General features: G+C 48.1%; 2 protein-coding genes across 4 annotated transcripts in view; both read right to left on the bottom strand.

Moving 5' to 3' along the window:
- MLF1 (myeloid leukemia factor 1) overlaps positions 1–12,493 on the bottom strand; it is a 33,348-nt gene extending 20,855 nt beyond the window's left edge. For all 3 annotated transcript variants that reach the window (XM_041734519.1, XM_041734520.1, XM_041734521.1), the window contains exon 1: positions 12,347–12,493. In XM_041734519.1, coding sequence (XP_041590453.1) covers positions 12,347–12,393 — 47 coding nt within the window. In that variant the 5' untranslated portion in view covers positions 12,394–12,493. The remainder of the gene's footprint in view (positions 1–12,346) is intronic.
- Positions 12,494–18,640: 6,147 nt separating this feature from the next.
- The window catches only part of RSRC1 (arginine and serine rich coiled-coil 1), a 405,767-nt gene continuing 396,875 nt past the window's right edge, over positions 18,641–27,532 (bottom strand). The window contains exons 9-11 of the mRNA XM_041733898.1: positions 27,123–27,229; positions 21,003–21,155; positions 18,641–20,137 (exon numbers count right to left, since the gene is read on the bottom strand). Of these exons, the coding sequence (XP_041589832.1) occupies positions 20,045–20,137; positions 21,003–21,155; positions 27,123–27,229 (353 nt within the window). The 3' untranslated portion in view covers positions 18,641–20,044. The remainder of the gene's footprint in view (positions 20,138–21,002; positions 21,156–27,122; positions 27,230–27,532) is intronic.

Here is a 27,532-nt window from a genome sequence, read left to right as displayed (position 1 = left end):
AAAAAAAATCCTTACCGATGACAACTACTCTCTGCTCTTAATGGAGCAAAGCAAGGCGTTTACTTCTGGCCGCACCCAACCCATCTCCTGAGACTCCGAGTTACCGTCCCCTTCCCTTCGGCAGTTCACACCTTCCAGGGGTCATGCACACCCGTACCCTTTACTACACTATACTACAGTCACTTTATTTTGCGGATGCCCCCTTCTTCCCTATCACTTCTGCATTAAAACTCCAAGGATGCCCTCAACCTTCTGTTTACTGAAACCCAAAGCTCATTCCTGGTCCTTGAATACTCAGCGGCATCTCTAACTTTGGAGCAATGCACTGCTCAGAGTCTTGTTGGATACAGGTCTCCTTTACACTCTCCTTTGATTTTCCATTTTCCTTCTCACCCTTGACAGAGCTTCCTGAGTGTTACAGGTAGAGATGCCTAGTGGTCCGGATGTTGACTGGCGCTGGTCACTTCTGGCTTTCATCTTTCCTTTGCAAATATTTTCAAATTTTGTGAGTGACATTAAAATGTTAAAAAGGGATCCCTGGGTGGCGCAGCGGTTTGGCGCCTGCCTTTGGCCCAGGGCGCGATCCTGGAGACCCGGGATCGAATCCCACGTCGGGCTCCCGGTGCATGGAGCCTGCTTCTCCCTCTGCCTGTGTCTCTGCCTCTCTCTCTCTCTCTCTGTGACTATCATAAATAAATAATAATAATAAAAAATTTAAAAAAAAAAAAATGTTAAAAAGTACCGTCTCCTAAAGACATACAGTTCCCAACCTACGATGGCCTGACTTAACCACTTTTGGAATTCCGATGGTCTGACAATGCTACACATGCGGCGGGAACCGTACCTTGGATGTTGGTCATTTCCCGGTGGCAGCACGTGGTACCACGCTCCCCGGTGGTGCGGAGCAGCAGCAGCAGCCACACGCTCCTGAAGGCCGACAACCCACACACGGATGACCACTCCGTACCCCTCCGACATCCCATTGTTCATTCCAGTACAGGATTCAATACATCACATGAGATTTCAACAATTTACTGGGAAGTAGGCCTTATGCTGGATGATTTTGCCCAACTGTAGGCTAATGCAAGTGCTCTGAGCCCGTGAAAGCAGGCGAGGCTACCATCGGGTTCAGCGGCTTGGGTGGATTAAATGCATTTTCCAATTACACAATTCCCGATTGACAGTGGGGCTACCAGGACGCATGCAGCTCCGTCTTAAAATGAGGGGGATCTGTACTTTCTCCGGGCTTTACCCTTTGTTGCCTCTGTGGGACTATTCCTTTTTTTGGGGGGGGAGGACTATACCTTTTAACTTGCACATGCTTCAAAACCACTGGAGGTACTTATTAAAATGCAGATTCCTGAAGCCTTCACCCGAGGATTTTTGATTCATCATATCTGGGGCACGGCCCAATAATCTGCCTTTAAGCAGGCTCTTCCACTAACCCTAACGCAGACTTCCAAGAGCCTCACACGGACAAACACTAACGCATCCTCCTCCACCACTTCATCAGGGACCTCCAGTTCAGTTTCTGCTTGTTTTGGTACAAATGGTCCCCACGTATCTCACAGATATTCACCGGATGCCGATGTGCCAGGGAGTGGGAACAGAGCCCTGACCTTTTTAGGGCTGAAGCCAATTGTCAACTTCCTGTTGGCCAGGAAGTTGTAAGACTTTCTAAAATACTCAGAGTATAAATGACAAATAAAAACAGCTACTGGACACTAGCCTGGTACCATCACAGTAAGTCCTCGCCACGTCCGACGCGGTCTTTTCCCCCAGCCCTCTCTTCCCCTTTAGGTCTCTTTTTCTATCGAAGGCACAGCCAGTATATGCTCCCAGTCATCCAAATTCAAAACACCGGGCCTGGGCTGGCCGCGAGTCGGGTTTTCATCGGTCCTGCGCTACCTTCAGGAGGAAAAGGTGAACTCAGGTTCCAGGGGAAGGATAAAGGAGGTGGCGAGTGCTTTGGTCCAGTCTCCCTCCATCGGTTTGGTTCTGAATCACCCTGAGCTCTTGTCCCCTGCTGTTTTCTGGATTCCAGCAGCCAACTTGAGCTCAGTACATTCAGGCTCTTTCACACACAAGCTGAAACGGTGGCTTCTCCGGGCAGAGCAATCCAGGTCATTTTCCGTCACTATGTGGAGGACGCACGTGGCTTCACCTTCCCCCTGGCGTTGAGGTGGGCGCCAGGACAACCTGGTTCTCATTCTCCCTAAAGAGTCCGCGCTCTCCGGAAGACCGAGGATTCTCTCCTATTTTTCAATCTGTTGAAATTATTATGCATCCAGGTATAGAATTGTTTTAAAAAAAATCCTCACACCCCTCAGGTTTCCCTTTCCGATGTGCAGCCTGAGGATTTCAGGCTTTGGTTTCAGAAGTTGTTCGCCTGTTCCTTCCTCGCAGAACTTGAATCCTCCGGGATTTCGTCCCACGCATTGGAGGAGATTCCTTGGTTGCTGCCTCGGTCTCGGATCATGCAAACCCTGCGTAGCCCCCGTGTCACTTCTGTGCGGGCAGCGGCGGGCAGCGGCGGGGAAGGGCCTCCGGGGCTCCGGGCGCGGCTTGGCCGCTGCCCCACGTTCACACTGCAGTTGGCCTCCTACGCCGCCGCCACGAGCCTCTAAAATGTTTGACGCCCGTGATAGAGTCTCCTCGGCCCAACTCAGTAAAGTGAATCTGTTTTCTGCCACGGAGCTACGGGGTGGAGGCGCGACCCGCCGCAGCACGTCCACGCGGGCCGGACCAGGCAACTGTCCTATCGCCTTTCTGTTAAGTGCTCTTCACGCTCTTCCGTCCTGCTCTCTCTCGAAGGGGGAAATTCTTAAAAATTCAAGTTAAAATTAGTCTTGGTATTCTTATTAGCCCTTTTTATAAGACTATTGGTAATAAAACAACGTAAGGAAAAGACTGTCTTTTCTGCCAGATTAAAGCTTCTTGAGGAAAAGGAACGAAAGCCCCTTGCTCCCTGCACGATCCGAAGTCAGCCCGCAGCTGTTTCTTTCCTAACTGATGGCCAACAGCCAAAAAAGGATCGGAAAAGAGCCATGAGCAAGTTTTCAGCACTTCTAAAAGAATTCAAATGGAATATTATGCTGCCCTCAGAAGAGCAAGGCGGCTATTTGGGCGCTGACGTGGCAGGACGGCCAGGACACGCCGCACACCTCCACCTGTGCACACAAACTCCCGTTTGAGGGCCAAAGGAGAGAGGGACTTTGCTTTGTTTGGTCTCAGGAAGCTAAATTACTGAGTCACTGAAATACAGAACATCAGAAAAGTACATAAAGATCATAACTGTATAACTCATTGAGCATTTTTTTCTATCTGAAGCATTTTTAAATGCACAGTTTCCTGTTAGGTATATTCACGTTGTTGTGTGGGCGAGTCTTCTAACCACGGGCGCATCTGTACCTTCAGTTTTTGCCATAAGCACGTATTACACATTCCAAAAACACACTTTTGAAAATGTAAAGCACCTTGATAATTTATATAATAAGGTATTAATTACCAAATGTTGGATGTTACTGAATTATAAGATTTCTTTTTTTTTAAAAATTTTTTAAAAAATTTATTTATGATAATCATACAGAGACAGAGAGAGAGAGGCAGAGACACAGGCAGAGGGAGAAGCAGGCTCCATGCACCGGGAGCCCGACGTGGGATTTGATCCCGGGTCTCCAGGATCACGCCCCGGGCCAAAGGCAGGCGCCAAACCGCTGCGCCACCCAGGGATCCTCTGAATTTTAAGATTTCTAAATAATTTTAATGTCTTAGAGTGCACGTGCAAATATAGAAAATTGACATGGGAAAAGAGTCCTACAATTCCAAATCATATGCAAATGTTCACTCCGGTCTGTATAAACATGATTTTCTTCCTTAATAGTAATAAAGCTTATCTCTTAGCAAATCCCATGAAAGTGCTGTAAAATGAAGCAGGCCAATTTATCTTATTCTGTGAAAACCCTAAGAGTATATTTGTCAAAGTTTGCAGTGAGATGCTACTAAATTTTATGTTTTAATAAAGTACTGTTTCCCAGCTGTTATTAGTTAGGTATTAGTGTTAATACAAGGCAGAAACTGTACTCCCAAAACATTGAGTAGTTCTGAAGCCTTATTGCCTTAATTAAACTTGGGACACAGCTTCTATAAACTGAATGTAGAAATTTGTTACATAGATTGTTTTGAATGTTTTTAACTTATTTAAAGAATTTTTAAAAATTTATTCATGAGACAGAGAGAGAGAGAGAGAAAGAGAGAGGGAAAGAGGCAGAGACACAGGCAGAGGGAGGAGCAGGCTCCATGCAGGGAGCCCGACGTGGGACTCGATCCCGGGACCCCAGGATCACGCCCTGGGGCGAAGGCAGCGCTAAACCGCTGAGCCCCCCAGGGATCCCAAAGAATATTTTTTTAACTACTGTGGTTAACTAAATTAAATCACTGCTTTGCAGTTCAGAAACACATTATCTCAGCAGTGATGTTTTACTAAAAATAAAGAACAAGGTGTCAACAGTTCCATCACCCACAAGTTAATCTTCTCAGAAAGCAGTGCCATTGCCCAGGCACACTTGATGGTATTACAAAGTATTAAAAAATACAAAAGGTGTGTATTCTCTAAATAAACCTAATAGGGTGGCTGTATATGCGAGTGTTTCTACACTGCTTTGTTCTATGGATCTGTTTATTCTTGTCTAGAAACAACTGTTATATAGAAAAATACAGTTAGCAATGACTTAAATATAAATAGCAGGTCCTCTGCATACCTGACCAACGTGGTCGTTTCCAACCACCTTCGCATTAGGACCAGTGCGGGTCTGGATGAGTGATAACCACTTTACAATCACACATTTGACGGATCCATACTCTGCACATTGTAACATGCCAGTGCTCTTACTTCTCCATTTCCTCTCCTGCCATAACTCTCTTGTCCTCTACCTATCAATCCACTTAGGGAACACTGCTGTACTTTCCAGCCTCTTCCCGGCTCACTGACAAATTTTATGCAAAGTCATAAAAAAAAAAAGTGCTCTCTCCAGTGTGTACAGGCTGAAGATACTCTTATTGCAAGAGAATACAAAAATTTCCAAAGGAAAACCCAATTTTCTTAACCAAATTAGTAACTGAATCTCTCAGAATAAAGAGTCGCTTTAGGTAAATGTTGAGTATTAACTGGAAAAATGTAATTATGCTAAATTCACTCAGTAAATATAATAAAATGAAGACACCAGACATTAGCTTTATTTAGATATTATACATCTTTCATTCCTTCCAACTAAAAACAAACTCTAACAAACAAGTGGGACACCCAGGTGGCTCAGTGGTTGAGTGTCTGCCTCTGGCCCAGGACCTGATCCTGGAGTCCCGGGATCAAGTCCCACGTTGGGCTCCCTGCATGGAGCCTGCTTCTCCCTCTGCCTGTGTCTCTGCCTCTCTCTCTCTCTCTGTGTCTCTCATGAATAAATAAATAAAATCTTTAAAAATAAAATAAAATACACTGGAGATACCCGCAGAAATAGAGATGGATAAAGTAAGTATAAATTTTGAAACTCTGGTGACATATAGACAAATTGTTATACTTCTGTAGCATATGTCTGAAATGTTTCGTTAAAAAATCTTAAAGAACAAAAAGAAACAGAACTATGTGAAGTTAGAGGATTTCATACCACCTGATGGTTTATTTTTTTATTTTTATTTTTTTTTAAATTTATGATAGTCACACACACACACACAGAGAGGCAGAGACACAGGCAGAGGGAGAAGCAGGCTCCATGCACCCGGAGCCCGACGTGGGATTCGATCCCGGGTCTCCAGGATCGCGCCCCGGGCCAAAGGCAGGTGCCAAACCGCTGCGTCCCCCAGGGATCCCTCACCTGATGGTTTAAAGTGGATGATTCAGGAGACAGTCCTTTTGCTTAGAGCTCCATATTCACTGGACATTTACAGCTTAGAAAATGGGTACAAGTGTAGAGATTAAAATGTTCATTCTTACTAATATGCAGTCACTTACGAAAGTCACTTAAGAAAGTCACTTTAGATATGTGGCTGAGATTCAATTGCAAGGAAGAAACAGGCTTCAGAGAATACTAGATTTTGTTCTGTGAATAAGTGAGAATTACGTAGCTATTATTTTCCCAAAGAAACGTAAAATTTAGTGAGATTTATTTTTCTGATCGCATTATAATTGGGCTACAGATTCAACAACTAAACGTGGCTCATTTAACATGTTGCCCAGGTTTTTCTTTATTTAAATAGAAGTAGGTATATTTATATGTAGAGTGTAGAACAACCGTTAAAAACATCTTTATTTTTTGAGTGACATGAACAAAAGCCTGCTTGTTGGGAAAAGCATTAAGACAAAGTGGCGCTCACAGTCTGGCTTTTGCACCTGTCTGAGCCATTCAGGAAGAAATCTGGCTGGGCCTGAACTGAGTTCAATTCTTGTCTACCCAGAACACCAGCTGCTCAGAGATAAAGACTTTAAAAGTTCTCTTGTTCAAGCCTGGATTCTTTTCTATCAAAGCCAAAAATCTCTTGTGGTAGCAAGGAGCTATTTTATTACTTTTAAAAGTAACCTGATGCAAAGTTTCTTTTCTCAGGTGAGAAGTCAATCATTTTCATATTTTTCTACCTATTTATATTATTCTCTTGAAAATTAATGTTTCATTCCAGGAAAATAAATTGGAAATATGACGAGGCTTTATGAAGTTCATGCATTATAAACTAGTCATTTCATATGCATAAACTAATAAACTAGTCTGATGTAATAATTTGAAATGTGGTTTTCAAAAGTTTCCTTGTGGATTTACATGAAAAAGATTCTTTGTACATCCACAGGATCCAATACTTTGCAGACACTAAATTCATACTTTCAAGAATATCTAAAGACGAGGAAAATGATTGTGGTATATGTAGAGGAAAAACTGTACTTAGGATCCTAAAGCTTTGTTTGAATTTTGGAAAATATTTTTCATGTATGGTAATTGGAAACAAAATATACCAAAAAGATAAAATCTTGGTTGCATGATTTCTTTTTACCAAACTTTCTACAGTTTTCAGATTTTGCACGAGGATGCATTTTCACTTAAATCAGGAAAAACTCACTTCCGCACTTACGAGGCCATGCTACCTCCCTGAGGGCTGCTGACAAACACAAGCGATCGGAGCGGAGGTTGGCACCGTGTGGGCCTTCCCTGCTCCTCCTCTCACAGGCTATCACAAAGTAGAATTTTTAAGAATCTCTCAAATATGCAAACGTAGGGGTCAGTTATTTGGCCAGTATCATACTTTGGGAACCAGCAATACATTGTTCTTTATCCACAAGGGCCTTCGGTCACTGGTGCGAGTCCCCGTCGTCAAGGAAGTTCCCTGCACGGACACGGTGGCAGCAGGAGCCTGTCGGCAGGTCGTTCTCCCTGTTGACCCTAAAGAAATGATCCCTAGGTCCAATGGGGTGTGCAAGTCTATAGGGACACGCCCGGTGAGCAAGTGTGGACTCTGGAAGTGAAGCCTGGCACGTCCCAGAGAAGCCAGAGGCCCCGCCGGGCACCTCCCGAAGCCCAAGGACGCGGGCAGCGGCGACTCCCGATTTCCCCACCGTTTAGAAGCACAGCTTAAAGGGGTGCTGTGCGGAAGCCTTTTTTTTTTCTATTGTATTTATTTATTCCTGAGCCCCAGAGAGAGAGGAGGGCCCAGGCAGTCGGAGCAGCAGGCTCGGGGGGATCCCGGGACCCGGGGCAGCCTGGGCCAGAGGCGGACGCCCCACCGCGGGGCAGGGCCCAGCAGAAGCCTTAATATTAAGAGGGCCCTAGGGACGGCTCCGGCGCCCCCACCCCAGGAGTACCCCCTACTTTCGTGTGGATTTGTACGACGCTCAGGGATAGAACTAAGCATTACGGTGGGACTCGGTACGACCAAATGGCCTTCCTGGATCCGCCAGGGCGTCATGACCACGTTGTCTCTTGGGCCCTACATGGTTTGTCCCTAATGAACCACAGACGCCCCAAGGTCTACCCTAGGAAATCTGTCAGTTCAAGGCTCCTAGTGCCTCATTCTATCAAATATGACCCCGAAATCTTTAAAGTTCATTTATAAGAAATACCTATATTGCAATATTTCTGAGAAATTTTTTAGGTGCTAAAAATCACAGTAGGCGTGAGGTGTCTTAGCATAAAATGGGATCCTGAAAATCAAAACCTTAAATTTTAGCTGAGTACTTTCAAGCTGGCTTTATTAAATGATTAAAATTGGAGGTTTAGGCTGCAGGCTACTAATTAGCACTAAACCATGTCATCTGGGTGAAGACGACTTCAGACTTGAAAACAAGGATGGGCGTAAGCCTGAACACCCATAGCTCACAAAAGTTTACTTAGAAAGATGATTTTGGGGATCCCTGGGTGGCGCAGTGGTTTGGCACCTGCCTTTGGCCCGGGGCGCGATCCTGGAGACCCGGGATTGAATCCCACATCGGGCTCCCTGCATGGAGCCTGCTTCTCCCTCTGCCTGTGTCTCTGCCTCTCTCTCTCTCTGTGACTATCATAAATTTAAAAAAAAAAATTAAAAAAAAAGAAAGGTGATTTTGTGTCCTCTTTATTGACAATATTCTCAATCAAGAAAATATCAGTCAAGGCCCATGTTGTACATGGAATATGTTCACTTTCAACTCAGTAAGTCAAAGTCAGTGTCCTTCAACTACCTCCAAAGTATAAAATAAAAACATTTCTTAAATTTAAAAAGATTATAGATATTTAAGTTTTAGCTCCTGCTAAAAGCAAAGAAATAGTAAAAGTAATATCTTGTGAATATATGCAGGGGTTCTTTGACCAAAGGCTAGTCATACATATGGTGCCCTGAAGGAAAGGCTAGTGATGTATAATTAAAAATAAGGCTCACAGATTTGCCGACCTGCTTCTGAGCCTTTAATATCTAATAGCTCATACGTGGTAACGCAGATATCCTTTGTAGACCCACGCGATCAGACTTTTTATTTCTGTAGCTCAGAAGATTCAAAGTTCATGTTTCTGCACAATGTAGATCTTTTAGACTCTACCAGATACAAATAATCACTGTTTTTAGGATATAGGGTACTAAAATCATTTGAACCTCAAATTAATTTTCCTGTCCATACATAAGTATTATTTCTATTTTTCTTGAGTGAATATAAATGGGAAAGATAGAAAGGACCATGGTTACATGTCAGCCGGTCTTTCAGTCGTCACTCTCCGTAGCCTTCGTCAAATGCAAGCAGCCATATCATAAAAATTTAGGATAGAATCACTGTAATTAACTTTATAAAACAGATTCATGCTTATAATTTCGTTGCTCCACATTCACCTAGAGAGAGAGTAACCATAACGGGGTGGGGATGGGGGCGGCGGGGGAGGAAAGTTACTCTCAATATTTACCTTGAGAGTAAACCATGTGCCAGAAGTGCCAGCTTTTAGCTTTTGTGTTTTGAACCAAATTACAAGCATTAGTTACTTAAAAAGGTATATATGAAGGTATACTATATGGCATTTTTTTTTAATATGGCAACTTTCACCGAATTTCATTCAGCTCTGCAACATCAGGTGCGAAAAAAAGTTCCAGATATTTAAAAAAACCCACTAAATTTCAACATATCACTTATAAAGTTTCCTTTTAATTTTCCGATGAAACAGTTAAGGTGCAACATTTAGGGTAAACGCTGAAAATGAACATATTTAAATTCAAGACTATAGATTTTAATTGTTTTTTTTTTTACTCAAATCTTTTAAATATCTGACAATTTGATTACAGTACTTTACCAGTCTCAAATTATTTAATAATTCTAATTTTATATCCAAAAAGTATTCGTCTGCCACTCTGGAATAATCAGTAGATTCGTAGAGTGCGCTTGTATCGATATCCTGGATACTGAACTAGTGGTTATTTAGACGATGGTGGGTGGTGTTCAAGTTAGAAAGTGTCAACATCAACAACAGCAGATGTTGAAGGCAAATGCCTTCAGCATCAACTAAATACAAGATTAGCTACGACACAGAGTGTAAAGGACACCAGGTTCTCGTGCAACGATGCTCACTGAGTACTTTCTACATGTCAGATACTAAGTCGGCAGTAAAGGCACCGGTGACACGGACTGTCAGCAACAGGGCTGCCAGTCACACAACGAGGGTGAGCGTGCGACCCTCCGCGTTAAGGTCAATGAAAGATTTGACAAAGAGTCTATAACCTTTAAGAATTTCTTATGCTGGACTGACATTAAGTGAGGGACACTCATTCGGCCTGGGGTTAGAGTAAAGGGGTGGGTCAAGTGACAGATTACTTGAAATAAACAGAAACTCACACTCTCTTTCTTCCTCCCCCGCGGGCCGCCCCGTCCCCACTGCAGGATGTTTACTCTCTCCAGGTAAATGTGGAGCAACCAAAATATAAGCATGAATCTGTTTTATAAAGTCGATTACAATAATTTTATCCTAAATTTTTAGGATATGGCTGCCTGCATTTGACGAAGGCTACGGAGAGTGACGACTGGAAGGCCAGCTGACATGCAGCCGGTCCGGTCCGTCCATCCTAGGCACAGGGAGGTGCTCTTTGATGTGTGCCTACTATTTGTGGTCTGTTACTATTTCTGACCCTGACTCTTGGGTTCATTGCCTTTACTCAGTTACCAAGAGTTTAAGTTACACTTTGCTCCACGTTTCAAAGAAGGTACTAATTATACACTCACGGTTTAGTTAAGGCCATCGCTGTTTCTGATATAGTTGAGGACATAATGCAACTCAAAAGCCGTCTATCATGACCTTCTTAACGATCACCCATTGTAGTGATGTCACAATTACATAAGAATCATTTCAACAGCTCAATTAGTCTATGGATATATTCAGTCCCTACTGTCAGAGGCTTTCAAAAGAGCAAATCATAATATAGCACAAAATGTCATATTTGTTAAAATGGCATCAATTGTAAATGTCCCAACAACTGGTAACAAGTCAACCAAAACAGCGTCCTACGTTTGCCTGAATCCACACCCCCCATAATTGTAATTCACGACCTTTAAAATGAAATGTCAATCATTGTACTTCTCTATGTTCCCCACTTAAAAAAATGTTTCCGGGTTGCACAGATAGAAATAGATGTATTTGATCTATATAGAATAGATGAAGACGTTAGGAGGCCAAGTCTCACGAATCTTCCTGTGTTAGGGCTCCAACTAGATCGTGTTACCACTTTTATGTAATCTCCAAAGGAGGAACTAAAACAAGAAGCCCAGAAAAGACGCACACAAGAAAACCGGGTTACAAACTGATTGATTACAAAGTGATTAGTTCTGGAGGCTTCCTCCTGGGCGTCAGGCTGGAGCCGGCCACGGGCTGCACGTGCAGGCCTCACCTGCGTCCCCGACGCCCCCCTCGCCGCCCCGCCCGCCCCTGCCCCGCCCCGCCCCCGCCTGAACTTTTGACCCTCGAGCCTCTCTGCGGCCAAGAGGCCTTGGCGACGGCGAAAACACACCGCGGCCCGGCAACCCCGGGGCACCTGGCGACACGCGCTCTGCGGCCACGAGCTGCTCGCGGGGACATAGACCGCGGCGACCGCGTTCGGGAAACGTCTGCGCGGACGCCGGGGCCGACTCCGCGGGGGGCGTCCGCCCCGGCCCGGCCCGAGTCCCCGAGCCCCGTCGGGCTCCCTGCGGGGGCCGCTGCTCCCTGGCCTGGGGCTCCGCCTCTCCGGGTCCCACGGATAAATAAACACGATCCTAAAAGTAGTGAGGACGTGCTCCAGGGCGAGCGGCCGCCTCCTGGGAAGACGCGCCCCGAAACGGGTCGTGGAGCCGGTGCTCTGGGCGGAAGGCCCCGCTACTGGGCGGCCGCGGCCCCGCGGGGACCCCACAGCCCCGCCGGTGGGGGGTCGGGAGAGGGGGGTGGGGGTGGAGTGGGGGATGGGGTGAGGGATGGGGATGGGGGGGGTGGGGGTCCGGCTCGCCCCTCTGCGCCCTCGCGCTCCCAGATCCCGCGCCCCCGTCCCTCCCCTGCCCATCCCCCCTTCCCACGTCCCCCCTGCACCCCCCTCCCTTCCCTCCCTCCCACACACCCCTCCATCGCCCCCTCCGCCCCTCCCACCTCCCCGTCTTCTCTCCCCTCCCTCCCCCTCCTTCCCACACTCCCTCCTCCCCCACACTCTACGTCCCCCTCCCCCTTCCCACTGCCCCATCTTCTCTCCTCTCCCGCCTCCCCTCATCCCCCCCTCTCCGTTCCCCTCCGCTCCCCCCCTCCCCTCCCGTAGTCACGGGGGTTCCCTCTCGCCCCCTCCCCCGTGGCAGCGCGCGCTGTTCCCTGCAGCAGCTCAGCTCCTCGCGCCGGGCCCCGACACTCACGAGAAGAAGGGGTCGTCCTCGAAGCTGCTGCTCAGCATCCCGAACATCGTGGCTCGGCCCGCGCGGCGGCCGCGGACACCCGGGAGCAGGGGCACCGCCGCCGCGGCCGCGACCCCAGCCGCCTCCCTCCCTCCCCCGGGGGCCGGGCCGCTGCGGGGGGCGGGGCGGGGCGGGGCGCGACGTGAGCGGCTCCCCCATTGGCCGCCGTCGCCGACGTCACCGCGGCGGGGCGGGAACAATGCGCCGCTGCCATGGCAACCGCCGCCGACGCCGCGGAGGGGGGGCGGGGGCCGGGGGGCGGGTTCCCGCGCGGGCGGCCCTCGGGGACGCGGCCGTTTGCTCGGGGCTGCGGGGCGCGGAGGGGCCCCCCCGGCGCGACCGCGGCTCCAGCCCCGAGGCTCTTTTCGGGTAAACGGAGGCGGGTCAGGGCGTGGCGGCGGCGGCCCGAGGTCCTCCCGCTGGCCGCGCCCTGAGCCGGGCTCGGCTGGCGTCGGGGCGCCCGGGACGAAGGAGCCACCGGCCAGACGCCCAGCGCGTCGGGGAGATGAGGCCTCGGAGGCTGCGCAAACGTCCTCGCCTCCCGTGGGTCCGAAATTCCGTGTTCCCCAGGCCGGGGGTGCCTGCATGATGCGTGGACGCGGTGTTTAGAGGCAAGATGAGCCACCTGCTCTCTTTTGGGTCCTGTTTCCAGTCTCCGTTTCCAGGAACAAGCGTCACTGTAACGCCGGGAGGTGTCCGCGCTCCCGGGCCTGAGGGCTCTGGCCGGGGCCTGCAGCGAGCGCCCCTTTCCGTGGTCTACGGTCGTGCGCCCTGTGTGTGCAAGTGCAAAGGGTGTCAGGTGGGTGCTCTGCGTTGGTGCCTGGTCTTTGCAGACGTGAGTGAAGAGGGGAGCTGAGAAACCAGCACAGGAAGGGTCTGGACATGCTGTGGGGCGAGGTCGGGCCCGGCGCTGCTCATGTCACCAGGCTTTGGAAGACCCTGTCCCCAGGCCTTGTCCTAGTCTAAAGGCAGGTGCAGGGCAAGGAGAAAAAGGGGACGTTGAAGAGAAGGATAAGGGTGTCAAGGGAGGTGCAAAAGGGTGCCCCTGTGTGTCTACCGGGAGTGCAGTGGCCCGCAGCCCTTCTGGGGCTGTCCCCTGCAGGCAGGGCCAAGGGGGGGCAGACAGCCGGGGCTCTTCCAGCGGGAGGAAGCCCGCAGGCCCGGATCTGAGGTGACAGGAGCCCTCGGGGTTATTTTGGGAGCTGGAAATTCAATCCTGTGGTCCTCCCACCTCCCTACCTTCGGCCAAGCCTGCGGGCAGCCTCCTGTTCTGAGCCGCCGCCGTGTCCTGGGGCAGATTTTCCACCGTCCAGTCCAGTGAGGCCCGCGCAGCCTCTCCAGGGAACCGGGTATTTTCTTTTCCTCTGGCCTCAGGATGGGGTTCACGGAGCACGTATGTAGCGGGCACTTCTAGGTGGCTTGAAGGCAAGAGCAATGTTTTAGAAGACTTGAAATTATTTCCTCTTTAAAATAGTACAGCCCTCCCGACCCCCAAAAATAAAAAATAAAATAGTACAACCCAAATGCTAAAGGGGGCTACATTTTTTTTTCAAAACTAGAAACAGGGGTGCCTGGTGGCCCCGTTGGGGGGCATCCAACTCTTGATTTTCACCAGGTTGTGACCTCTGGTGACAGCTGGTCATGGAGCTTAAGATTCTCTCTCTCTCCCTCTGCTCCTTTCCCTCCCCCCCCCGCGCCAAACAGCCTGGCAGGAAATGGGGCAGATGGCGGGTGATGCCAGAGGATTACATTTGTCCACAAGTGGAATAAAGCAGCTTGTGAGAGATGCCCCCTCGTTCCCGTGGGGATTTTTCCCAGGCTCACCTTGGGAAAACATGAAAGCTGTGGTCCGGGTTAGTGCAGGTTAGTCATGGGGTCACCTGGGGATCCCGAGGCACCTCGGGCCTAGTCGCAAAGGCTTAAAAAAGGGGGGTCAGTGGAGGAAAGAGGGGAGCAGCTGGAGCCCACGAGGGAGCAACGGAGGCACAGAGCAGGGTTAGGGGCAGGGCCTCGGGTCCGGCTGTGAAAGGGGTCGCGGCAGCCACTGTTTGCTGGCGGGTGCGGGGCCACCGGGGCTCCTCTTCCTCCGTGGGGGCGGCCCAGGCTGGGGGGGAGCTCGGGGCACAGGCCGCCTCCGGGTTCCAGGCGACAGGCGATGGGGGGGTTGGCCGCGACCCCCCCCACCCCCACCCCGCGCGCAGCCATACCAACCCGGGAACAGCAGGCCGCGGTTTGAGGCCAGCACACGAGGAGATGTTTTAATTTTCCTGGAAAACAACAAAAATGTCGCTTAAACCCCAGGGACGCCCGGGGGGCTCCGTGGTGGAGCGTCCGGCTCAGGCCATGACCCCGGGGTCCAGGATCGAGTCCCGCGTCGGGGTCCGGGGCCTCTGCCTCTCTCATGCAGAAATACATAAAATCTTAAAAAAAAAATAAAAACCATTTATTTGAGAGCGAGAGCGAGCACGTGTGTGAGAGAGTAAGGGGGGGCCCTGATCCGGATCAGGGAGCAGTCTCAGGGTGGGGCCAGGACCCAGGACCCCAGGACTCAGACCCAGGACCCAGAACTAGGACCCAGGACTGGGACCTGGGACCCAGAACCAGGACCCAGGACCCGGGACCCAGGACCCAGGACGGACTGAGCCCAAGGCCGACTGAGCCCCGGGCACCTCCACAATGTGACTTAATGAATAAAAGACTTTTACTCCACAGTTTTAATGACAATGTGAAAAAACAAATGTTACTAATTTTTTTTTTTTAGGAACCGGACTCAGACCCTACAGGGCTGGGCCCCGCGAGGTGGATGAAGCCTCCAGAGCCCCTTTCATTTCCAGGACCACCTTCTCCACGAGACGGTATTATGCGGTGAAGTCCAGCGATCTCCAGTGTGGGGGTGAGGAAGTCTCCACGGACGAGTGAACCCCGGAAATCGCGGCGGCTGCGGGGCCGGGGAGCCTGCTCTGAGCACCGCTTCCCTTGCCGCGCTGCCCGCGGAACTGTTACAGGGATTTTCCCCGAGGTTCTCAGCTACGGATCCAGGTTTTTCCTTTTCTTTCTTCCTTTTCCTTCCTCTCTCCTCTCCCTCCCACTTTTTTCTTTTTTTTTCTTTTTTCTTTTTTTGGCTTTTAAGAATAAAGCTGCTATGATCATTCTTGTGCGTGTCTTGATTAGTCTTAAAAACTGATTTAACATCCAGCTATTTTTGAGTCTTACTGTCACCGAGACCCGGGACCTGCCCTCTACGGGCCAAAGTTTCACAGGCAGCATTTTCCCGTCGAGTCAACACTTTGATGTTTGTGACCGTCTCTGTTTCTTTTGTGCATCGGAGAAACTGTCTTTGCTTCTTCTCAAAAATGAAAAAATTTTAGAATCTGAGAGCCTGAAACAAGTTGAAGGCTGGAGAACGTTCTTTAAGAAGTGCTGTTGAGGTCATCTGTCCTCAGACGCGGTTTAATGTGACCGGCTCAAGTGCTATTTTAAAAGTTATTTTTAAATCTTTGATAAGATTTGGGGAGAATTCAAGCTGCGGGTGGATGTCCCGCTGCGTAGCCAGTGATTTCAGACGTCTGCCCGGGGATTATTTTGGAAAACATTAAGAACTTGAAATGCCTTCATCCCTCTGGCATGTGCTTAGATGCTTTTAGTATTTGAAATGTAGAAAAAATCTTAGAAGGATTGTTTTTAATTTCAAGGCCATACAAGTTTTTTTTTTTTTAACTTTAAATATTTATTTCTCCATGAGAGACGCAGAGAGGGGCAGAGACAGAGGCAGAGGGAGCAGCAGGCTCCCCGGGGGGGACGATGTGGGCCTCCATCCGTGACCCCGGGGTCATGACCTGGGCCCGGGGCAGGTGCCCCACCGCTGAGCCACCAGGGGCCCCAGAGCCATAGGTTTTAAATGGAAAGTTGGCCAGGCGACATTTTTGGAATCTGTTTCTTTTCCTTCCTTTATAGTCACAGGGGCACATACCCTCCAAGCCTCAGGCGCTGCTCTCGGCCCTAGGGCGCTGGTGGCGGGGCAGCCTGGGTCCCTTGGGCCCCGGGGACCCCCTGCGGTTCTGGAGGCTGGAGGTCGCTCTGGGGCCCGAGGGGACACCCCGTCGCCACCCACTGGGCACCGGGCACCCTCCCGGTGTCACCCCAGTCCCGGCCTCGGGTGCAGGTCTCCGTCCCCTTGCACGGACACGGCTCCCGGGACGGCTCCCCCTGACCCTGCGTGGCCTCCCCTGCACGACGACCTCCGCAGGGGCCCGGTTTGCAATCAAAGGGGCGGCGGGGGCTGAGGTGGCTGTGCCCGGGGGCGGGGCCGAGCGCCGTGCACCCGTCAGCAACCTGTGCAACGGCCCGGTGCGCGCAGCGCCGAGCGCCCCAGGTCGGCATCCTGGCTGCGCGGGGCCTGCACCGCCGCCTCGGCCCCCGCCCGCGTCCTCTGGGCCCGCGGACTCGCCGCCCCGCGTGTCTTCACGAGGCTCCTGGGGGGAACCCGGCTGCCGGCCGGCGGGCCCATGGGGTGGGCGGCGCCCCACACCCACCCCGCCCCGGTCCTGGGAGGCGCCCCCAGGACCGGCCTGGGCCTCCCGAGGTGGGTGCGGCCGAGTGGGGGGGGGGGCGGCAGGTGCCCGGGGCCCAGTGCGGCCTCCACCGACCGGGGTCACGGCCTGCGCCCAAGGCGGACGCTGCACCGCGGAGCCCCCAGGGCCCCAACCTTGCTTTTCTAAAAAAAGGAGGAAAAGCGCATCTTTAGGGCCTTCCCGAAGCTCCCTGGGGCCCCGGAGCGCCCTCCGCGGGGCTCGGCAGCACGGACCGGCTCCCGGTTCGGGCCCAGCTGCTGCGGAGGCTGCAAACACGGAGAAAGCGGCGTTTCGGGTCCAGGAAGGCGATGCAGCGGGGTCTGCGGCACCTTCGGGCCGAGGGCGCGAGCGGAATTGCCGGGGCTCTCGCTGGGCGCCCGGGGCCTGGCCCGAGGGCGGGCGGGTCTTCGTCAGAATGAAATCTTTGGTTTTCTAACTTGGAGTAATTTCTCCTTTTTCACTGCAACCATGTCCTCTCCTCTGCCACCAAGTATTATATTTCTTACGTCGTACACATACCTGGGCTTCATAACTACACCTCTTGGAGGCAGGGTCCCCACTAGATTCACCTGTGGATACCCAACTGCACTTACTGTGCCCAGCGCGAAATAGGTATTCAAAAAAAAAAAAAAAAAAAAGGTTAATGAACAAGTGGGTAAATCTGCCTAAAGAAGACCCGAGATCCCATAAGTAAGTAGACGGTATAGGTCACTAACTTCAAGGCAAACAGGGTTGGGACAAAGCTGGGATGGAATCCGCTGACCATGGCATCTCCAGCACACGCATACGGAGGACAGTGGTGTTGGGGCGCAGCCTTTCACACCGTTACGCATGCAACTATTCGTTCCACGGTTAAAGAGGGCCAGCAAGCCAAAATGTTATCTTGGCATCAAGGGGTACTTTTTCTATGAAGGGCAATCTTTTATGTTATTTTGCTGAAAAACCTAGGAAGGCAGGTCCACTCTTGGCCCCGTCATTTTACAGGTGAGGATGCTGAAGAAGGCGGGTGAACGACTCCGTGTTCTCATTCCACTTCCCCGAGAAGCTCGAAAGAAATGAAAACCCAACCTACATCACCAGCACTCCCCGTTCTGCATGAAGTCAACACTGAGGCCTCATCTAAGTCCAAATTGTTACCATTAGTCAAGTGACAGGAGAGGGATTGTGTTTTCTAGACTCATTACAGTTGGATATTAAAGAGGCCAGGACGCATCACTTAGCGCGGGTATGGGGCCACAGTTGATAGTGTTCTCTGAAGTCTTTCTCATTAAATTTGATTTGGCTTGTGTGGTAATATTGTAGCCTTCAAAAGGAATGTAGGTAAATGAAGTTAGTAATACATGAAAATGAATCATACTGGAAATCAGGGAGGAGGGTAAGAGTCATCGAATCCTGCAGGGGTTAAAGTTTGGTTACCTAAAAAAAGTAACTTCATTCTCTATCTCTGTGAAAAATTTAGCTTGAGAATACAAAGCAACTGTAATTTAAACTTCTCTATTTGGGCTACTTGCCACAAAGAAGCACTGGCGTTAAATATAATTAACGTAGATCACAATATTTTCAGTAGTTATGAAGTAAGGAACATCAGGCATGGGGGGGGGGGGGGAAGCCTAGTCCAGGTTCTGGGGAGAATGACTGGTGTCCCAGTGACAACCCATACTCGTGCCTAGACACTAAAACATACTTTCCAAAAGAGTGAGAGTATTTTTACTGTTTACAAGTTATGCAAAAGATGAAATACAAAATATTTCAAAAATTGTAATCCCTTTCTTAGTCACTAAAAATGCATATATCTATATTAAAAATCACACAAATCTGAGTTTATTTAGAGCTAAAAAAAAAAAAAAGAAAACAAAACAAAACCCCACTAGGATCTACTTAGAATGTCAACCCTGTTTGTATGCAAACAAGTATTTTGTCATCAGTCTGTTTTCCTTACCAGTTTGTTTTCCTTACCTTTACCTTAGTCCAAAAGGTAAGGTATAAAGGATCTTTATATTTTTAAAAATTTTTAACAGGAATTAGAATTTTAGTAGTTTCAGAAATAGAACAAAGATGGCTTTAAACCGTCCCATGTTCTGGTAATCCTCTCTCAAAAACCTTTCAGGTTTATCTTGTATTTTGAGGTACAGTCTTCACAGAGACCAAAATGAGAGACCGAAACGGAGCAAGACAACGGGGCGACGCTCCCGTGAGCTGCTGAGGACGGTTCTGTGAGGCGGGCGCCAAGTCCGTGTCTCTGGCAGGTTTAGCGGGGGAGCACAGGTGGTTTCCCTCCAGAGCTAGCGGGATGCCCTGCGGTGGCGGCCGCCCTCCCAGTGACGATCCGGGTTCTTGCGCACGGAGGCAGATGGGGAGGGAAGGCCGAGGCGAGAGCTGCATCAGCTTTCTCAGAAGCGATTTCCCCGTCGTGGGTATTTGGTCACCTGGTGAGGCCCAGCGTGAACATAAGGTTTCTAGGGGAATGAGCTGGGATCTGCTAACATTTTTAAAAGGACCACTTAGTAAATGCTTATCTCTAAGTAATAGATCTTCGATTTATTTAATTTTCAAGAAATGTTTTTCCTTTAAGATTAACACGCTCATTCCGCTCAGATGGTTTAGAGTGCTTTTTATTCTGCCTAAATTTTTACAACAGGGTAAATAAAAGATTCAAAAATGGTTTCAAAAAAAAAAACCCACAAAAATGGATTCATAATACATGGAAGATGAAATCTCACATGGATAGCATATAGTTTGATTCTTACATATGCATGATTATCAAAATTGTGTCCTTAAATGACAATTTGATATTTTTCAAATTTTACTCAGAAACACTACCGTGTACCATTTATTTTACTACTGATAGTTTTAGGATTAGCTTTATTAATGGTATGACATTTTCACGCATTGTTAGACTTTACACTAGTTTTAATATTCACAATGTTTAAGTTCAAATCAACAAATATTCAAGCCTACCTGACAAATGAATGAAAGACATTACCTTTTCACATAATCAACTAACTGCTTTTTAAGAACAAAAAGTTAATACTGGGATTTAAAAACCTAAACTTCCAATGTTACTGTTAATTCGACCATATGAAATTACTTAGGCCACAGGACTGCCCATCAGCCTTTCTTGTCGGAGGGCAATCAATCTCTTGAACCACTTCTCCTCAGCATCGGCTTTCTCAATAAATAACTGAAATAAGAAAAGAAGAAGGAAAAATGTTACTGTTTGCCATACCTTGGATTCGATCTCGTGTAAGACAAATTACCTTTGTAGGATACATCTTTTAGCACAGATCTGGATATTGTTTAACTTTCGGTGACTTTTCAATTGAAGATAATCTGCTTGGAATTAATAATGTTCAGAAAGTCTTGGAGTAAAAGGACTGACATCAGCATTAACAGTTCTATGTTGTATTTTGTGACGTTTTCTCCTACACCTTCCTCAGACACGGCGCAGTGAAACCACCTCAGGGCGCCGTCCCCGACCTGCCCGGCTCAGGAAGCACCTAGCAGGACAGATTCAGAGCTCTCAGAGCCTGACCTGAAAAGCAAACAGAGCTCCTCTTTTGGTCTATTTCTCTTAAGCGTAGAAAGAATACTTCTAAAAGTCAGACAGCCTGACCTGGGCCATCCCTGATGCAAAAACATGTAACTGGGGCAGCCGGGTGGCCCAGTGGTGAGCGCCCGCCTTTGGCCCAGGGCCTGATCCTGGGGACCCGGGATCGAGTCCCACGTCGGGCTCCCTGCATGGAGCCTGCTTCTCCCTCTGCCTGGGTCTCTGCCTCTCTCTCTCTCTCTCTCTGTGTGTCTCTCATGAATGAATGAATAAATAAATAAACAAATACATACATACATACAAATCTTTAAAACAACAACAACAAAAAACATGTAACTGCTCTAAGTGTCGCGAGTCAGATCCCTATTTCTGGCAAATGGGAACCTAAGAATTCACTTCCTCCCACGGGATTCTTTTCAGCAGCACAGAATGACAACAGCTGCGATTCATTCGGGTCAAGGGGACTTCAGAGGACATTCTTAGGATGGAGGGATCTTACATTGGGATGGGCCAGAGAGTTGTCGTCTTGGTACTTGATGGCGGTGGGGATGCTGCTAGCATCTACGTCTTTTTCGCTGCTGGGTGGGTCGGCGGCTACGGGTGCGGGTCCTGACGCCGCGGCTGTGTGCTTCACCTCGCCAGCTTCCACCGACTGAAACGGGATGAATGAATATCCATTAATCAGATCCCAATGTACAATTAAAATTGTGCTTTAACAATATTTTTTATTTTGAATAGTAGCTGTTCATTTAGTCTCCTTTAAGATAATACTAGTAATAAAAGACCCTGGGTTAGGGACGCCCGGGGGGCTCAGCAGTTGAGCACGTCCGCCTCCGGCTCAGGGCAGGACCCGGGGTCCCGGGATCGAGTCCCGCATCCAGTTCCCTGCAGGGAGCCTGCTTCTCCCTCTGCCTGGGTCTCTGCCTCTCTCTGTGTGTCTCTCATGAATGAAAATAAATAAAATCTTAAAAAAATATATATAAAAGACCCTGGGTTATTGAATAGGAAACAATTCTTCCTAAAACAAGCAAACAAACACAAAAAGATGGAGAACACATTGATCATTTTTTTATGACCAGCATATTTTTATTGAGAAATTGGTACTTATGAGTTTACAATAGAAAAAACTATTTCACAAACCTAAATTCTGTTAGTCAAAACAAGCTTGTGACAAATCTCCAGCATTCATTTGGTCTCTTTAGAGATGAAAAGCAAATTCGAAGGTTATTTTGTTTTTGCTCTTTAAATAACAGCTTCAATGAGTTATAATTCACATATCACAATTTATACAGACGTTAGCACATCCATGGGGTCTTGCAACCACCCCAAGCGACTCCGGAACATCGTCATCATCCTCCCCTGAGACCCCATGCCCGTTAGCGGTCACCGGTCCTCATTTCTCCCCGCCTCCCCATCCCTACACAACCACTCATCTATTTTCTGTCACTGTGGATTTGCCTATTGTGGACACTTCATATAAAAGATCGTACATTATGGAGGGTGTTGTTTTGTTTTCTGTGACTGGCTTCCTCCACTTAGCATGCTCTCGAGGCTCATCTCTGAAAGGCTGAGGCACGTGTCAGCGTGTCACTCCATTTTCTTGCCGAATGCCACTAGGTGCCAGGCACTGTGTTAGGGCTGCAGGTGCGAGGCCTGGTAAACTGGCTGTGCCCGGAAGCAGCAGTGCTGTGCTCTCTTGGGTCGGTTCCAACAGCTCCCTCCCTGAGAAGGGAGAGGCCCGGGAAGTGGCTAATTAGCAGCAAGGCTGCAGGGATAACAGGAGATGGACTAGATGAGAAACAGAAAGTTAAAATAAAAAAAACCCAAAGACGACTGGGAGATTAATTCCACCACTGAGCCTTTTTTCCGCATCTACTGGTTCTATATATGTAGTTTTTGAACCTCTGTTTTCTTTTAATTTAGCCACTTCTGAATATCCACTTCTCTGAATGAGGGTAAAACAGATGTTACTGGGAAAAACATCTAGAAAATGAAATCTGGGATCCCTGGGTGGCGCAGCGGTTTGGCACCTGCCTTTGGCCCAGGGCGCGATCCTGGAGACCCGGGATCGAATCCCACGTTGGGTTCCCGGTGCATGGAGCCTGCTTCTCTCTCTGCTTATGTCTCTGCCTCTCTCTCTCTCTGTGTGACTATCATAAATAAATTAAAAAAAAATTTAAAAAAAAGAAAAAAAAAGAAAATGAAATCTACACCAGTCACTTAGTCCTTTCCTTTTTCTCTTTATTATTTATTTATTTTTTAAGACTTATTTATTTATTCCTGAGACCCAGAGAGAGACAGAGACACAGGCAGAGGGAGAAGCAGGCTCCATGCAAGGAGCCCGACACAGGACTTGATCCTGGGACCCCGGGGTCATGCTCTGGGCCGGAGGTGGACACTCCACTGTGGAGCCACCAGGCGTCCCAGTCAATCCCCTCTTAGAATGATGTATCTGAGGACTGGACATCCATCTATTTAGTCTTTACTGAGTGCTGCTAACCGCTAAGCACGATACGCAAGCAACAGTAAAATGGGTTTGTCCCTTGTACCAAATGGGGATTACATTTTGCCAGTGGCCCGACGGATTACTGACAAGTAAATATCAAAATACACACACCGCCACCGCGCTTGTAACGAGGGACACACAGATACTTGAGGAAATGCCTGTGAACCGTGGCAGCTCCCTTCTGTATTTCGAAGCCAACACTGCCCCCCACCCCCTGCTCTGGGTCCCCCCCCCCCCCCCGCCTCGGGGCTCATAGCCCCCAGCGGTACCGTGCCCATCCCTGCGCCCTGAAGGCGGGTTTGGTTCCACCATGGAGCAGAGGCCCAGACGCCAGCTTGGGGGTCCTTGGACACCCCGTGCTGTGCTGTCACTGCAGTGGCCGGGCTGCAGTACCTGGTGCAGAGAACATTTTGTGAGAGCCCAGGGAGCTCATCCTGCTTTACTGACGGTCCTGGAACGTTTTCTGCGAGACGTAAAGTTTCGGAGTTCAGGATCAGAGTCCGCAAGTTGTCCTCTGACAATGGTAACTAAAGTCGTTAACTGGAATCGGCAACGGCTTCTTGACCTCAGTGAGGACACCCGGGAGAGTTTGGCCGCCAACCCCCAGCGCGGCCACCAGCAAGGCTCCAGCTCAGTGGTGCGGCCACTGGCTGCCTCCGCTGGCAGGAGCGCAGGGGAGACCCCGCTGCTTAGGGCCCTTACCCTTCTGAGCAGCTGTGGCCGCCTGCCAGCCACAGTGACTTCAGGGCTGAAGATGCACCCGTTTGGGACAGCAGTGTAGAAAGGCTGCGTGTGGGTTCCTGAACCGGCGTGGCAGGTGCAGTCTGGTGGCCCACTGTCCCAGAGAGGACCACCAAGAGGTGACCTGTTAAATCAATGTGTTGATGGAGACACGACGTCTAGCATATGCTACGGGAACAGCCATGCTCTGGGAGCAGCTCCTGAGCTTAACTAGTGGAACTTGCACAGCTCAAGACAGGCTCTATCAACGGAAGGGGTTGTTCGCAGAGAGAAGCACAGACTTGTTTCCAAGAGGCACAAACTTGACATCAATGTATGTAGGGCTGTCCAGAAGACAAAGATACTGCAACTGGGGTCATGAGTAATTTAGTCCCCAAGAGAGCCGGTCTCTGCTGTGCATCAGGGAAGCCCCTATCGCCCCGTGATCGGGATGAAATGGTCCTCAGGATAATTTACCTCCCTTTGCTAAGTAATCTCCTGATAAATAATTCAGCTTCTTGGGCATCCTGAATTGCTCCCTTATATTGCAGACAAAGACATTTTAGAGACTGGAAAGGGATATCATTTTCTAAACTAATAAATTGGTCTTCTGTTTTATATTACAGTTGGTGTAAATTTATTCGCTGTTGGCCCATCACTGCTTTTCTGATCATTTTGAAATGCAGTGACTAATAAAAGTCCAGTGCTGGATGCCTGACACTTAGGCTGCTGTACATTCACCCAGGTAAATGCCATCTTCTTTGTTGTTATTTTTTCTTTTTAGCGTATCCCCTGTTAGTGGACGCATGCCTTTTAGATACCTGAACAGGGAATGGGCACCGAGTTCACATTTACGAGAGACCCTGGATTAATAAAAACAAACATGGGCTCTGGAGTGGAATAAATTTTGTGTGGATACTCTTTCTTGTCTTTTGTAAGCACTCAGACCACGGGTTATAAAATTTGCTGAGCCTCAACTTGCTTACTTTTAAATAAAGGTTACTGGGATTTTTGGCATGTTAAATGTCTAGCATTAACGGTAGCCGTTATTATCTTAGTCACTTCAAGTTAATAAAATATAAAAAACACAGTGGGGCTAGTGGGGCTAGGACACATTGTTTTACGTCATTTGCTTAGTGCTTCAATGCTTCCAGGTGCTGTGTTGAAACAAAGTGGGGCAAAGCTGATGTCTGTATACTAAACCAGCAGGCTGCGATGGAGAGCTGTGAAGTGATTTTCAACTATTTGTTCAGTGATACAACAGGTCACCAAGCCTCAAATGAGAATTTTAGGCTCTATAGATGATAAGAAATTACAGAAAACAATTTATGACCCAACCAAAGTGAGAACCCTTACGTCTCCAAGTCCTTTCAAGGAAGCTGTGGACACACGCAGCCCTTCGCATCCAGTACAGACAGAGGTGGAACAGAAGCAGGGAGAGGAAGAGGAGTAACAGCTCCTGTTTCCTGAGTGCCAGGCACTCGGTAACGGTTTCATGGAAACCACCTTGCTTGTACTCCTACAACCTCTGCCAGTGACACTATTTTCAAGATAAGAGAGCCACGGGGTTGTCGTGTGGTTTAAGGACACACGGCCAGCAAACGGCAGAATCAGACCTCACCCTCTGTCTGACCCTGCATCTTTAGCTTTTGACCACTGCTTCCCAATTGCTAAATCTAAGACTGACTGTAATTTGGTTTTTATTTTAGAAGAAAGAAATAAAAATGTTGGTAAAGCTCAGATGTCCTGGAGTCCAAAGCCCATCTTCTTTCCATTATACTAGGCCCACTTCTGATCAATCTCCTTGCTCGTTACTGGTTTTACTACTTATTGGGAGAGCTGTTAGGCTCTTGGAGGAAAAAAACGGAATTTAAAAATAGGTTTATCATATTAATAATTAGTATCAAGAGGGATAAAGTTGTTTAGAGGAAAACCTGCTGTATTAACTAGAGAGGAATACATATTTCCACAGAAAGAAAATGCTAGTTTATCTTAAGTGAGTCCAGTGAGAGCTGGGAAAATAAATATTTAAACGTAAATTAGTTATTTAGGCCACAAGAATGACCTTTGTCCATTTCACAATTCCACCACCTTTTAGGAGTTGTGGTGGCAAACGAAGGCAGGGAGCACAGGCGAAGCAGGCCGCTAGTGCTGTGCACCAGGCATACGGTACACGCTCAAGTCACGTCTCCAGGATGCTGAGAAGACGTTTACGTCACTAGCAACAACACAAATACAACAGACAAACGAAATGTCAATTTTCCACTGACCACCTATCAGGTCAGTAGATGGCTTGGTGCCAGCCAGGTGCGAGAGGCAGACACCTCCTGTGCTTGTGGGCAGGATCTGAGCTGCTACAGTGTTTTTGGAGGATGACTTTGGGAATGTGTGAAAATAAATAATATCGGGCAGCCCCGGTGGCGCAGCGGTTTGGCGCCGCCTGCAGCCTGGGGCGTGATCCTGAAGCCCCGGGATCGAGTCCCATGTCGGGCTCTCTGCGTGGAGCCTGCTTCTCCCTCTGCCTCTCTCTCTCTCTCTCTCTCTCTCTCTGCATCTCTATGAATAAATAAATAAAATATTAAAAAAAATAAATAAATAATATCAACCTTAAGCAAATAACTCCATCTTGAAACACTGACTTAAGGGGATAATAATGATTATTTGTGAACATATATGTAATACCTTCAAGCTAATTAAATAGCTAGTAGCAGAGAAAAAAATAAATGAATTATGATAAATTTATCAGCGGGATACTATACAGTCACTAATGTGTTTACAGATGCAGAGTATTTTTAAGGAAGTGGTAATGACCATGTCTTTATTACACGTATGCTATTGAGGAAGACGCGTATTTCACAGTAGAATGCCCTTTCTAAGTACAGGAGCAGGTTCCTAGAGGCGGCCCTGATAATAATTGAAAGAACATATGCAATATTCAACGGAAATAAAGTGCCAATCAAAACTCCTTTTACTGGAGTTGAATAAGTAATACCTGTCTGGGCAAAGAATGTAGATATGTATTACTATTTGGGTAATAATCTGATTGTTAAAACTCTCTTCTAACTTTCCTCTACCAATGTCAACTTAAAAAGTAGATGTAGACACCTGAAAACTATATGTTCGCGAAATGCATATTACTGCTTTAGAGCTGTTGATGTTTCACTTTGTCTTCTCAGTGAATTTTAAAATAAAAATGGCATCAGATATATTTTACAAGTTAAACTTGAACTGATTCTCACTGATTCATTCTCTCTCTCCAACATGCTGACACTTGCTCACCCTACTTCATCCATGTGTTAGAAGACGCACTTACATTTAAGTAAAATCCATTAATAAAGCATCTCCTCAGTGGGAATCTGGAGGCTTATTCATAATGTCTGGGTGAAAACTTACCTTTTTGACTTCTTTACTTGATCTGAATGTCTGTTGAACAAAAGAATCACTTTCAATGGCTTCAATTTCTTTTACTCTTTTTACTTGTTCTACCAGGGTGGCTTGGTCTAAAAAAAAAGGGTATAATGTCAGTGTATTTTGGTGCGTAAGCTTGTTAACAACGCTCCTCTAAGCGAGGTTCTTTCTTTCTGTGAAGTAATTTTATGACTTCTGGAATCTAACTGGATGAAAAGATGGTATAGTGAGGCTATAACAGAACACTATTTTCCCCCTGAGATCCACAACATTCCTACACACTAAGGCTCTCACCTAAAACCTAATAAAACATTGCTGAGAAGGCACCACTATAATGATCCCAGCTAATCTGGGCTAATCTTGTGGGAGGGCTTTAAAAATTAAACAAAAGTTAT

This window comes from Vulpes lagopus, chromosome 19, assembly GCF_018345385.1.
Source record: "Vulpes lagopus strain Blue_001 chromosome 19, ASM1834538v1, whole genome shotgun sequence".
NCBI lineage: Eukaryota > Metazoa > Chordata > Mammalia > Carnivora > Canidae > Vulpes > Vulpes lagopus.
The sequence above is the reverse complement of the archived record's forward strand: the minus strand, read 5'-3'. Positions and strand labels throughout refer to the sequence as shown.